General features: G+C 41.2%; 1 protein-coding gene across 6 annotated transcripts in view; it reads left to right on the forward strand.

Moving 5' to 3' along the window:
- Positions 1-14,433, forward strand: part of SULF1 (sulfatase 1) — a 222,340-nt gene that overhangs the window by 154,227 nt on the left and 53,680 nt on the right. For 5 of the 6 annotated variants that reach the window (XR_011047795.1, XM_068396020.1, XM_068396021.1 and 2 more), the window contains 3 exons: positions 650-709; positions 1,032-1,266; positions 6,970-7,209. Coding sequence is in view for 5 of the 6 variants with exons in the window: in XM_068396020.1 (XP_068252121.1) it covers positions 1,095-1,266; positions 6,970-7,209 (412 nt within the window). In the remaining variant the exon portion in view is untranslated. Of the gene's footprint in view, positions 1-649; positions 710-1,031; positions 1,267-6,969; positions 7,210-14,433 lie in introns of those variants that run through there. The other variant, XM_068396023.1, reaches the window with a different exon arrangement.

The following is a 14,433-nucleotide window of genomic DNA, read 5'->3' on the forward strand; positions in this document are numbered from 1 at the left end:
AAAAGCAAGGCTGTTTGACTGACAGGCACGGAGAGGGGGTTCTGATAATGTACTGAGCCGAGTCTGGAAGCAAAGTATCGAGGACAAGGCTGTGCCAGAGGTACTGTGCATTATGGATGAGGCACTCAGGTCCGTCGTTGATTGATGGAGGGACAGTTACGCTCTTTCACAATGCTGGGTAACATCATCTGGACCGTCACTTAATACGAGCTTTCTTGTCAGTGGGAAGATGACTTTTCACGTAGTGATCCAATGCAGATTGCAAATGACAGCCATGCTTTCCCCTCTGCTTTGTAAGGGTTTAGTCTCTAATGCAGGTGAGTTAACCTAAACCAGCTTTATCGCTTGCCAAGTGCCATATGCTGGAATTAACGCTTATTCTCAGAATCTCAGGCTGACTATAACTGTTGGAAAAGCACCTGCGTTTGATGACATAATATATATATGTCCTTTATTTCTAGCAGCCAAGGTGCCATCTAACCACTGTGTAGTTATGTTGTTAAATTAAGGAGGTGAGCTGAGGGGAATGCAAATTTTTTCTACTCTTTCAGGAGAAAGAAGCTGTAACAAGCAGTTCTGGAGACTTTGAAGCACAGCCACAGTGCTGAGGTCTTTGACTGACAAGCCTTCTTCTTTCTTCTTCTTACAGGGCTCCTCCTACAGATGTTCTGAACACGTCTGCATCCCAGCAATTTTTTACTGCACCCAGGTACTGAATGTAAGGAAGAAGCTGCATAAAAAGAAGCGTGGGGTGTAGGAGAAGGAGCACTGTGGGGAATGTATCAGAAGTCATGCCTCTACAAAATGCAGGCAGTGGCATGACTTCAAGCAAAAATTATTTGAGAAAGCGTAGTCGCAGAATGACCAAGTTTATTCTTAGAAAATGACAGAATAAAGCTCTTATTCAACAATATGGCTTATAATCATGTTAAATGGTATGTGTCAGGCTTGACTTCCCTAAGTGTCATCCTTTCACTGTGTGACTCGGAGTTTATTTATTGCTTGAACAGAATTTCTTTTCCTCTCTACAGGTCTTGAAAACTAGAGCTCAGGCACTTCTGGATCAGTCTTTTCATTGAAATACTGGAACTACTATGAAGTCTTCTTGGTTTGCACTCATCTTGGCAGTGCTCAGTACTGAATTGCTAACAAGTCACTGTTCCACCATCAAGTCCCCAAGGTTCAGAGGACGTGTGCAGCAGGAGCGAAAAAATATCAGACCAAATATCATCCTTGTACTCACAGATGATCAAGATGTGGAGCTAGGTGAGAAATAATTGTTATTTGCTACTTCATATCGTCACATGTCTTTCAGTAATTTTTGCCAAGCAGAAAGTATTTTACATTCAGAGAAGGTAATGGTCCTGGAACAGTATCAGAATGTGGGACAAGTTTGGAAAAATGAGTTAACAAATATTATTTAATAGCATTCATCACATTTAATTACAGACTTTAGGAAATATATGCTTATCAAAATCAGCCATGGAAGGCTTTAATCACCACCATAAAAGTATTTAATAATATATACAAGGACATACAGGTAAAAAGCTTGCATCAAAAGCCCTTTTTCACTGTGTGACTTTCTGTAGCATTTAAGAATTTGAGCCTTATGAGGTTAACCTTTCCCTCAGTGCTGTATGGGTGAGTATCTATATTCTTGAGTATCTATATTCTCGAGTATCTATATTCTCCACATATTTTTCACATGCATGTGTGTCATCTGACATGTTTATGCACACAAACTGGTCTAGTTTCAGGATATAAGCTTAATATTTCTATGAATTATTAAAGTGTTTAAAATCCATCTGCTTTAAAACTATGCTATACGTATGAAAATTGGATAGTTTAGCTTTCACAAGTATACTAAATATCTGAGCACAACCTGGACATACCAGAAGTGATTTTCACATATTTTTCTTAGGGTGGAAAAAGTTAAAATACTTGGATGATGTTCCAGGAGGCCTTTGAATGTTTTCCATTAAGTAAGTTAGAAAGATATTAATGGTAGTTATGCATATAACTGATTTTTTGGTTCACTGCCCAAAGTGAAAAATCAAGGAGAGAAAGAGGATCATTTTAGGTTACCCCCAAGCAAATATTTTAGTTTGGGGGTAGGAGGTGAGATCAAAAAGGTAAAAAAATGGCAAATCAATTTGAAATGAAATTTTGCATTCTTAGTGTTTTTTAATGAAAGATGTTTCTAATAAAAGCATAGTGAATTTCTAAACAAAATGCCATATGACATTGAAAAATTAAAATGCTTCATTCCAGAAAACTTACAACAAAATAGTTCGTTTGTTCTAAAATCACATACTTTCAGCCAAAAAGTTGTAGACAAAAAGTGGTCTAGATCTAAAAGCGATTCTTTAGTTGCTAGCATTTTTGTATTTGTCCTGGTGCAATAACAATTTACACAGCCCCTCAGGGTTGTGAGAACATAATTAATAAACTATATTTTGTGACTGAGAATTAGTGCTTTTATGCAGCAGAGCTCCAAGATCAGGCCGTTAGATCTGAGCACATCTTATATCTTTTTTATTTCTCATTCTTTCAAATGTCTGGTCCGTTTAGGCGAGCTGCATAATGGATGGTTGTTCCCAGCTCTATTTGTGATCTAAAATACAGCTATTACAGTAGGAATGCATTTCTTCTTGATAGAGTCATTCTGAAAATTTCGTTAAAAGGGTCAAATCATATCTTCCTTTTTTGGTCCAAAAGAGCCTGCTTTCTCCAGGGCACTGGGGAAGGTAGGTCAGCAGACACATGTCTCTGAACAACATTACTGACTTGCTGTCTTCAATCTTTCGAGAGGATTTGCAAGTGGTGAAAGAGCAGGAAGGATGTGGCAAGTCACTTTGTTCATATTGTGGAGCTCCTCTCTTTGAAAGCTGCTCTGGGTGTTCGCAGGGCACTCTGGCTCCTATTAGCAAGCAGTTGAGCAATAGCCTGGATGTGTATGTGTTCCCTCTGCATTGAACGAAGACACAGGTTTCCCCTTTTCATAGATCATTTCACAGGAAACAGGATTCAGTCCCAAGACTTACTGTACTGCATTATTCGCACTTCTACTAATAAATCATTCTGCTTATCTGAGAAGTAAAGCAATACTGTTTTCCATGTGTGAATTATCCCCTCCCCCTTCAGTGATTCCTGAAAAAAGTCTTAAGTCTCCCAAAGGTCACTGGGAAGTAACACTTTCTGCCACAAACAGAAAAAAGCTTAGGCATTGCTATCCGAAAGTAGTCTTTTAATATGGATTATTTGCTATTGTATTCCCAGCACGAACATTTCTAAAAGCTCTTCTAAATGAATGCTTGAACATAAAAGCATATAAGGTACGTTATAGACGTCAGTCAGCATGAATTTGTCTCCAGAGCATGTATAAGCATTGAACCAAAATTTTCAGCTGCCTGAGTGCAAACCATATACAGGGGAGTTACCCAAAGTAAAATTTGCAAGAGGCAGGGAGCTTGCATTTAGTTAGTGCTCAAAGCATAGGAGTATGCATTTCTTCCTATTGATCTGCACCATCCCTCCCAGTTTTGCATTCTGAATGCAAAAAAGCTCAGCAGAGCTGCTGTCTCATTCAACTTATCAGATAAAACCCACAAATTTCTCCACAACTCCAGTCAGTTCCTGTCTATGCTGGGAGGAATGTGGCACAGAAGAAAGGTATTACTGATCAGCCTGTGGGTGGCAACTGAAGCGGTATAAAGCAGCCTGGCCCACAGTTCTTGAAGAAACTCAGCAAATACTTGGTCCCAGAAGCTGGGAGATGACTGGCTAAACTGTACCTCTGTGCCCTTTCTTTCCCCCACCGAGATCCTGAGGGTAGAGAAATAACTGTCCAACACTGAGGCAAATGGTCATCTTGCTCAAGGCAAAGCACCAGCTCCCAGAACCCAGAACTGCCCAGAACTACTGCCCCCCTGCAGACAACGTACTGCTGCTCTTCAGGGCAGTGGCCCCAGCTCCCGCTGAGGTCAGGTCTGTACTCTGTTCAGGCATTAGTACAGATATTTCCAACTTTTTGCTCACTCTTTAGTCTCTTCCCATGTCCTCTAGATTGTCTATCACTTGTATACTTCAGTACCCCAAACCATGACTCCCCAATCATTCTGATAATCCTCAGCATGAATAGTATCTCGCTTAATGTCAGAAAGGAATCAAAACTAATGAATACGTTCAGTATTTAGTTCCAGTGTTTTTAACCCAGAGACCTTTGAGATGTCAGAGAAGTGGGAAAAGGTTAAAAAAATAAAAAGAGGGAAAAATCCAGCTGAGACAATTACTTTTTCTGTACCCTTGTTTACAGCCTAATGCACCACTCAGTGAAATCTGTATAAACCATCCACTGACTACTGCAATGGAGGAAGAGATCATATCATCTGGATACATCATATCAGGCATAATTTGCTGGTTTGCTTTCCGTTGCCACTAAAACTTTCAAAGCGCTAAAAAACACAAACTGAAAAAATGGGGATATGTCCTGAGATCTGAGAAAGTCCATGACTTTCCTAGGGCCTTACGTACAACCCAAAAACAGACAAGGTGGCTTTAGCTGTCCCTTTGTAGAGATGCCCACTTGTGATATACCTGGATGAAAATCCATACCAACTTTTACTTGTTAAGAAACCTTGGTTACCAAACATATTTCTTGATATATGAGAATAGACTGAGAGGTGACACTGAATTTCTTGCCTGACAAAACTTGCGAACTTCTGTATCCAAAGTGGCTGTTCCTGGTTATCTGGTTCCCCTCAGGTGCTCCCCTGACTCTGCAGGTCATGCAGAGTGCGAGTGTCCTGCTGTCAGACAGTGCCTGAGTATGTGTGCCCTGAAGACTGTGGGCCAGATGGTAAAGAGCACAAGCTGTGAGGAGAGCTACAGACAGCAAAGGATTATAACTTATATCAGCAAGTTTTATCTCCTACTTATGTTTTGTTTTCCAAATGAGGAAGTCTCACGTGCTTTGAAGTGCCTATTCCAGAATTTCCAGAGGGGCTAAATCTATTATCAGTGGCAGTAAGTGCATACCTGGAGGAAAAACTTACTCATAAACAGCAGGTTTGCAAGAGCAGAGGGCTGACCAAGCTGAGGAATGAGGAAGCTCTCTGACAGCTGCTCATTTATAATACAGAGAGGCATGAAAGTGCACATCAGCTCTGCTGCTGTTACTGTGCATTAGTGTACCTGAACAGTGCACTTTTCCATCTGAGGACCTACAAGCACTTTACAGCTGAGCTCTCAGTAATAAACAGTGACATTTCAAAAATGGGAGAGCTATGGCAAAAACAAAACAAAACAATACAAGCCAAAAACTAAAAAGAAAAACCCAGCCTAGGGTCCGAGAGAAAGACATGTAGAATGAGGATGATCTCTCATTTGATTTTTACTCAACAACTCAGAGAAATGCTGCCATTCGTACAAATGGAGACCTTTTGTGTTCAGGGACCTCCCAGTTACTCTTCTGCTTCTCTGTATCTCTAAACACATGGGTTTTGTCTGTATTGAGTTCAGGAAAGCATGAATGCAGATGCTCTGCATTTAGAAAAGAGGAACTGTGAAAGACAAAGAGTGCAAATGATGACTTATATTCAGAGTAGTAAATGTATCTGTAAGACACAGGCATTGGCACTGCTGAATCACATAATCAGGAACGCTGAAGAACTAACTGCCTCTTCCTTTGTTTAATCAAACACTTTTGATGCAAAAGATTTCACATTCTATACTGTCTCCTTAGCTCAAAAGCAAAACAGAGCATGCTTAACATTAACTAGTAAGATAATTTGTAAGATTTTACTGCTTACACCTAAAGTTGAGCCTCCTTGGCAGTTTTGTGGTTTTACAGACATGCCTTTCATGGTTTAAAAAGTTTTTCTTTTTATGATTTGGTCTTCAAGTGACCCAAACAAAACCACCAGGAGAAACTCGTATCGTATCAGTGGAATCAATTAATCTAAATTTAAGCCCATTGCCATCAACTGTGCAAAATGAATTGTCAAGCCAAAGGGAAAAAAAGAATGTAGAATTCCAGAAACCTCTTTTTACCATCAAAAGTGTGCAAGTATTAAAATTCACAGACTTGTTTCCTGGGCCCATACTGACATATCCACAGTTCACCCTCACCCTTCAACGTCTTCTCTGTTGGATAACAGAAAGAGCAAAGTTTGACAGCTGTCAGCAAATACTGACAGACCCTATCAGGAGCTGCTCAGTCTTTCTGCAATCAGAAAACTGGAAGCCCTGCCTGTCTCACCTTGTTGTTCATGAAGATGTTTTGAAGGATGCAAAAAACATCTTTGTTCTTTAAACTGGATCAATGCAATTTCTTGAGAAAGGTGCTGAATTTTGCTGATGTTTCGTTGCATACAGATTTATCCCCAAAAGCTGATTTTGAGCACTGTACTTTAGTATCGGAGCCAGACATGCTGATCCTGTGTCCACAAAAACTTTCCTCTAGAAAAATTGTTACTGAATTCTTTCTCTCTCCTCCCCCCATCTCTCACTCCCTCCTTTACCTCCTTCCTCTCTCTCTCTGATTATCTGATAAAATTGAAAGAATTGTAACAGATTCATTCGTAATCTCAGCATTTTACATATTTTACCAGTACATTGACTAATGATGCAGTCTCTGTAACATACTGTTTTCCTACAGCCACATTTGAAGAACTATTGACCTATAAATTTGACACAGCTCTATAGCTTTAACATTGTATTTCTAGGTTAGCCTGTACTTAAACTTGTTTTGAAATAACTCAGTCTTTCTGCAATACTGAAAAATATTTTTGGTGATATAATAAAGATTTAATCTTTCCTCCTAAAAATCTTTCCTAAACTATGGAGTAGTACAGACTGATGCCCAAAGGCAAGCTCATCACTGATACTTTACTTTTAATGGCATAATAGCAGCCAATATATTCTAACTATTTTTGGCATCACAGTGATGATCAGTACCTCTTATTGCAGGGTCCTTGCAAGTGATGAATAAGACCAGGCGGATTATGGAGAACGGAGGAGCCTCTTTTATCAATGCATTTGTAACCACCCCAATGTGCTGCCCATCGCGTTCCTCCATGCTGACTGGGAAGTACGTGCACAACCACAACATATACACCAACAACGAAAACTGCTCTTCTCCCTCATGGCAGGCTACTCATGAGCCACGTACCTTCGCCGTATATCTCAATAACACTGGGTATAGAACAGGTAAGAGATAAATTGACAGTAGTTCTTTGTTTGAAGTGATGGTGATGGACATTCAGTGTCAGGTGTTAAATTGCTGCCTAAAATGGAGCAACTATTGCCCCAGATTAGGTTTACAGAGCAGAGGTTTAGTGTTTTGGAGAGGGAGAATAGTACTGCCTGCTGGTCCAGATCTGCAGCTAACGGGCATGTAAAGAAACTCACTTGTAATGGAGCAGCATATTTTCATGTTTGGATGTCCCAGGTGGGAAATAAGCTGTTGGGCAGTTACATCTAGTGCGAAAGAGGTGCATTTTAGTGGCATTGTGGGTCCGAACTGGCAGTTCCAGCCGTGATTATGGTCAGCTTTATGGCCTGCTTGTGGACAGGTGCTAACAGTTATGGAAGAAGATGCCAGGGTCAGGCTGGGGACTGTTGCCAAAGACCTCACAGGAGCGAAGTGCCTGTCATGGGAGTGAAACAAGGTGAATGGTGTAATTTAAACTTTGCCATGGGGCGATATTTCATTTGCATTTTCTGAAAAGGAATAGAAACATGCCTTTAAGAAGGATTGTTCTGCTGTGCACCAACAAGGTTTGGTAGTTTCCTTGTAAATTCCTGGTGGCTTTCCGTAGTCAGGAGATCCCTTTACCGTCTACAAAGAACTCTTCTTATTCCTCTCGTCTGCGCTTCAGCTTGATGTAAAACCTGATTCATTTCTGCATCACCTATCCCCTAAGATTCAATCTGTAGACACATTAGGCTCCAGCCTGACTTCCCCTTCACAAGGTACGGGAGTTGTGCGAGGTCATCAGGGTGCAATTTGTCCAGAAGTGTCATTCAACTACAAAGGCTCCCCTTTACAGGACCAATGAGGCACAGATTTTGTTGCCAACTGCGTTCCTTACAATGTAATTGGCAGCAAAGAAATTTGTCTCTATCAGCGGCTTAGGCACGAGAACAGATTGCTTTCAAAACATACAGCAGGCAAATGTCTCCATGCTGTCTGCTTGTCCTAATTCTCTTAATGCTGCTATATCCAGTGCCTGTTTGCCATCTTTTCTTCACCACACAGACAGCTCGCTCTTTTTTCTTTTGTCTCCCTGTATCTGTAGTTCTGGAGAGCTTCTGCATCCTGTTTAAAAAGCAAAACCAGACAAATATTTAACTTCTTTGGACCTAGTGTTGGCTCTGACACATGTGCTGATAGTACTTCAGCCTCTATTAAGCTGGTTTCTGTGAAGCTGCCATCTGAGTACAGTGCTGCTAAACCTGAGTAAGGGTCAGCATCAAGGCTTTGGAGGAGAAAAAGAGAGGAGAGAGAATTGACAATCACTGCTAGAAAAGGTGCTGAATTCACCCTAAAATATAAGCTTTGTCTCATGGCTTCTGTCTCAGAAGTCCTTTCTGCTTGACCTAAGGCTGCTTAATGTGGCACTTGGCTTTCCTGTTCTTAAAAGATTTAATATCTTATAGATATGTAATCTGAGGGGTGACCTCATTAATGTTTATAAATATGTAAAGGGCAAGTGTCATGAGGATGGAGCCGGGCTCTTCTCAGTGACATGCATTGACAGGACAAGGGGCAATGGGTGCAAGCTGGAACACAGGAGGTTCCACATAAATATGAGGAAAAACTTCTTTACAGTGAGGGTAACTGAACACTGGAACAGGCTGCCCAGAGAGGTTGTGGAGTCTCCTTCTCTGGAGACATTCAAAACCCGCCTGGACACATTCCTATGTGATATGATCTAGGTAATCCTGCTCCGTCAGGGGGATTGGACTAGATGATCTTTCGAGGTCCCTTCCAATCCCTAACATTCTGTAATACTTGCACAACTAAATGCCTCATGCGTAAACTGGATAGCTATGTCACTAGCCCTCTGCCCTTCGCAGGGTAAACACTCTGCTTCGGGTGTATATCTTCTGCACTGCCTTGTATTATGACGGCATGTAGAGATGTTTACTAAATGCAGATTTGGCCCTATTAAATGGAAAGGAAAAAGGGGTCAAAAGAAAAGGAAAAGGGAAAAAAGCCCTTTCTAAAGGCAGACAGAGAGAACATCAGTCCTAAAAAAGGTGAGTTTTAACAAGGGGCAAGAAGGAGAAAAAGGAAATGGAAATGAATGAAAAGGCTTCTATGAAACTTTGATTCTGACCAAGGCACATTGTTTGACCCTATAATAATATGGCCCCAGAGAATTTATCCATTTACTCCTTGTAATTACCCCACAATTATTTTTTGAAGTGGCAGCTTAATTAACAGCAGATCTTATAATACATTTTTCGAGGATAGTGTTGCCTCATTAAAAAGTCATCAAAAGTCCATTAACCAACTAATAATCCACACTTCACAGCTAGAAAGTTTAGTAAAATTGTAATGACTCAAGAATACCTGGGAGTCAAGAATAATTGGGAGTGAAAAAGAGGGAACTGGGGAGAAAGAGTGGCTACATACCACATAGACTAGTTGAGACTCTGTGCTGATATTGCAGATGCTGTGGGTATTTGCCCCGTGGATTTCTACATGTTTTGAATCAGTATCCTCCTCAATGGGAAACTGAAGCAGAGAAAGAGAAGTGAGTGATGCAAGGCTACTCACACTTTGGTGACAGTCCTGATAAGGCACTGGTCCAGAGAGCTCCAGTCCAGATGAGACAAGGTGCAATACCTCCAACCTGGTTCTCTGTTTGAAATGATGAGCATTTACCTCTCACTTTTTGCATAGGATCAAATTATTATATAAGCCAGTGGAAATAAGGGAGTGGGGGAGTGTTTGTATAATGTCCTTACTTCTGTTCACTCCAAATAGTTTCCAACATCTATAAAGCATTCACTGTCTAAACCTGCCGCAGCCTTAACTAAACCCTCTGTACTGCAATTAGTCACATGTGGGCAGACTGCTTATGAGGGGAGTCCTGCTGAAGCCACGAGGACTCCAAGCAAGCACAGCAGGCCATTTAAAGAAAGGTCTGAAATGTGCTCTAATAAACTGCGGTCATAATTAGAGCCCACTGGGAAGACCTGGCAAAGAACAGAATGTTTTTTTCTTTCCTTTTTCTGTTTTACTCTTCTACTCCTATTTTACTTTGATGTGACCAAATGGAGATGTTACATTTAATGGAAACATCCCTTTTTGAAGATTATATGTCAGTACTAAATCATAGGCAGGAACTGTGCTGGGTGCTAGCAGGGCAGACAATATTCAGAAACAACACCGCTGGCATTCTCACCCTTTTCTGGGACAAAAATGGTAACATAGGAAAGTTAATCAACTCAAACATTAATTTCTAAATGCTTGCATTTGTAAAACTCAAAACTCAAGAAGTGACTGGACATCAAGATGTCATTATCTGTCATGTTTTGACATTAGTCATCATAGAACCATAGAATCATAGAATCGTTTTGGTTGGAAGGGACCTTTAAGATCATCAAGTCCAACCGTTAACCTAGCACTGCCAAGTCCACCACTAAACCATGTCCCCAAGCACCACATCTACACATCTTTTAAATACCTCCAGGGATGGTGACTCCACCACTTCCCTGGGCAGCCTGTTTCAATGCTTGAGAACCCTTTCAGTGAAGAAATGTTTCCTGATATCCAGTCTAAACCTCCCCTGGCACAACTTGAGGCTGTTTCCTCTCATCCTACATGCTTCTGTGTAGTGATGAACAGAAATAGTCACTTACTTCACATGTAATTAATATGTTCAACAGTTCACATCAGCTTCTGGTGTGTATCAGTTGACATCTGTCACTTACGTGTACATTTCTCAGTGTAGTGACCAAAGAACTAATAAAATGCCAAGATGACAAGAGACTGAAAGCTAAGGAGTATTTAAACTGTGCACCATTCCCTTCTGACACACAGGACACGTTAATCTTTCATAAAGGGAGCAAAAGCTGTGCCTCCTGAAGGTGTGGGCAGACAATACGTTTCCTCTGGAGGCAAAGCCAGTGTGTTTCCTGTTCACAGCCTCACAGTACAATTCGCTGCCAGCACACACTATTCTTAATCTGCATCGTTTCAGTGACCTAATTTGTATCCTGCCTCATGCACCATTTCAAAACAGAGTGCGTGACTGAATATGATACAGGGGTGGCAATGAGTGTGCAGGGAGTGAGCCCTGGTTTTCAGAACATTTCTAAAGTGAAAATAAAGACAAAGAGTGAGAGAGAACCCCAAGCATTCAGGTTCATTCTTACTTGGTATAAAAGAGGCTGGGGAGCTTCAAACACAATTGTAAATATTTTAAATATTTTAAAATATGCCTCACTTTTCAGAATAAAATTGCACTTTCAACTTAAGAGATGTGTAAATAAAAATGAAATATGCTGAACAGATTCAAATAGTCCACAAAAAGTGAAATGTAGAGGAGGGAAATGTCGAAAAAGGATAACATGCAGAATTTTCTAGTTCTATGGTATCATGTGAAGTGAGACTTTGTTTGGTTTCTGTCCAGGATCTCATCAGAAACCACAACGTGTTTGTCTGCTTATACTTAACCAGAATTCTGTGCTATTAAATATCACACAGGAAACCGTGCCCTAAAAGATTTTTAGCAAGGTTATGCGTTCAAGTGCTTCATTTAGAAAAATCTGGGTAGAATATTGTCTGTGCAACTATTTAATCTCTTGTTCATGTGGCCAAATGATAGTCTTTAACTACACACTAGCATACCACTTTTTGGAGGGTGAAGTTTTCTCCTTTTAAAAAGATAGACCAGTTCTATCAAGAGGCATGACGCTGACATCTGCATCAGCAAGGATGGAGGTCTCAGATCACCTCTGAAAAACTCTACTGCTTTCTTACTGAGTTACTAAGCAGAGTGGGTTTTTATCACATATATGGGGGCTGGTGGGGGCAGCTATAGGTTTTCAGATGTCTGCTGAAAGTAAGGCACCAGTGAGACTCAGGAGTCCTTTCCAGGCGTTGTTGTGTCCTCCCCACTGTCCAACTGTTCATTTTTCTGCAGTTCTGGTTTCTTTCATCCTACCCTGTTAGGCGGAGCAGTCTCCACTCTTCAGTTTTCTCATCCCAGTTTTCTGGCCCTTCAGGACCTCACCTCAGCCTCTGCTCTGAGCCTTGTCCCCCAACCTATCTGTCCTCGAGTCATTCCCACCCTCCCTTCCCTCCTGGCATCCAGTCCGTCTTTCATAGGCATGTCCTGTTCCCACCGCTTACCATTAGCGATCTCCTTTTCCAGCCTGCCCAGCAAATCTGCTTCTCCCACACGCCTTGCCTTGTCAGACAGCTTCTTTCTCCTTTCAGCACTCACTGTCCAGTTTCTTGGCTGATATTGCCAGTCCTGGGTCCGCCCAAGCCCCCACTGCTTTCCCCCCTCTCTCAGCTCCTTTGCTGGATCTCCTGCCATTCCCCAAACTGCTTGTCCTTATCTGGTCACCTCCTGCCCTCTGCATTTAAATCAACCTTCTCCCACCTACTGACACCGCTCACAGGTGGACAGGGAGTGAAGTCCCGAGGTGCCCAGATCTCCAGCATATGCAAACTGCTGGGTTTTTTTTCAAAACTGAGCAAACTTTGGACAGATTTTCACCAGGATGATAAAAGATGCCTCATTGACAGAGAGTCCACCGTATCTTTGGCAGAGTTAGTGCTCTCAGTGCAGAGCATGGAAGTGCTATCAAATGAAAGCTCGCATAATTTTTTTCAGATGTTAAACATAATTCCTTTTCCATTACTGCGGTTCTCAAAAATGGCTACTGTTCGGGCTAAGAAGTTTCAAAAAATTCAGCCTGAGGCAGACATCCAGTGTGGAAAATTTCAGTCCAAGTATGAGAAAGTTATAAGCAACTGAAAACAGGGTCTTATAATGAGAAGTGTCAGACAACATCAATACTGGAAAATGCTACCAGCTTGGCCCATAATACAGGCTTTGTTAAAGACATCACCCAGGCTAACGATTGCTATATCAAGTTATAAGCTAATGCCTTTTGCAACTGCTGAGTTATAAAATCCTTAATGCTCTTTTTGGTTGCAATGGTAAACCTGGCAGTAACTGGGAAAGACCCACAAAGCTGGAGAAAAAGTAGAAAACCTGAGGTTTTCTCCTGCGGTTAAGTTACAAGACTGGGAACTGCAAAATCTGAATAATATTCTTGGCAACGCCACAGGCTTCCTGCGTGACTTAGGTCTAGCTGAAGGTTAACCTCTTGGTGCCTCAGTTTCCTCACCACATTTTTGGACAGTGCTTATTTCATTTCCTAGGCAGTGCTGGCCCACTGAACTGGCTTTCTGCACTTTAATGATGTGATACTCTAATCCTCTGTAATTTTTCAACAGAAGGGAAAAATCAGACCTCTCGGGTTTGAATCTATTGCTTGCATAATGGGAAGAAAGCAAGGAGAAATTTACTGGAATCATCCGGAAGCTGCAGTTTTGATGGGCTCTGTCCCCAGAAGCACAGAATCACTGTGTGTCAGCTCTGAAATGTCATATAAACAGTGCTTTGCAACTCCTGTAAATGGTTTCCTGACTTGGTTAAAGGAAGTGGTCTGTGTACTTAAAGCTCTTGTCTGGGTCACAGTGACTAAACCTTACTGCAGCATGCCTTTTTAAAGGTCTGCGTTTGGTTTAGATCGGAAATATGCCCATAAGTCTCAACAAATAACAAGGGCGTAGAACATAATATACGTCCTTTGATCCACGGAAGTGCAGAGATGTCTCACCAGTAGATGTAGACCAGTTCACCTGTACGCTCGTTCACTAACGCTGACAGGAGTTGGGGGACTAATTCTATTGTGTAATACTGTAAACATTAGTCACAAATGCTTGCAGAAAATACTGGGGAAAAAAGTACTGGGAATTACGAGAATTTGAATCACATTCAGCTATAAATAACCTGGCTTCAAACTCCGGAGATCCCCTGGGTCAAATTCTCCTTGTCTTGCACCCATTGCAACCCCCTGGATCTCTCAGTCCAGTTCAGAACTCATTAGCTAGTTGCTAAAGGGAAAACAAAAACCTGTATTAAGGCATCTGTTCATGTTAGGTACCAAACATGTATATTCTGCAGCATCTCCTGAAGCACATAGATGTCTGTGTAACTGTTCACCATGCCATGTGTTGTTGTTTGCATAAACTTAATTGAACATACTTACACAAAACGCAATTATTCTGATATACTAAGCTACTCTACATGTGATTAAAAAATAACAATGTGTCCTGTTAACCGTTAGCAAAACTGCCAGAATGCAGATAAAAACTGTCTTATTAAAATGCAAAAA

The sequence above is a fragment of the Nyctibius grandis genome, chromosome 3 (assembly GCF_013368605.1).
Source record: "Nyctibius grandis isolate bNycGra1 chromosome 3, bNycGra1.pri, whole genome shotgun sequence".
Classification (NCBI taxonomy): Eukaryota; Metazoa; Chordata; class Aves; order Nyctibiiformes; family Nyctibiidae; genus Nyctibius; species Nyctibius grandis.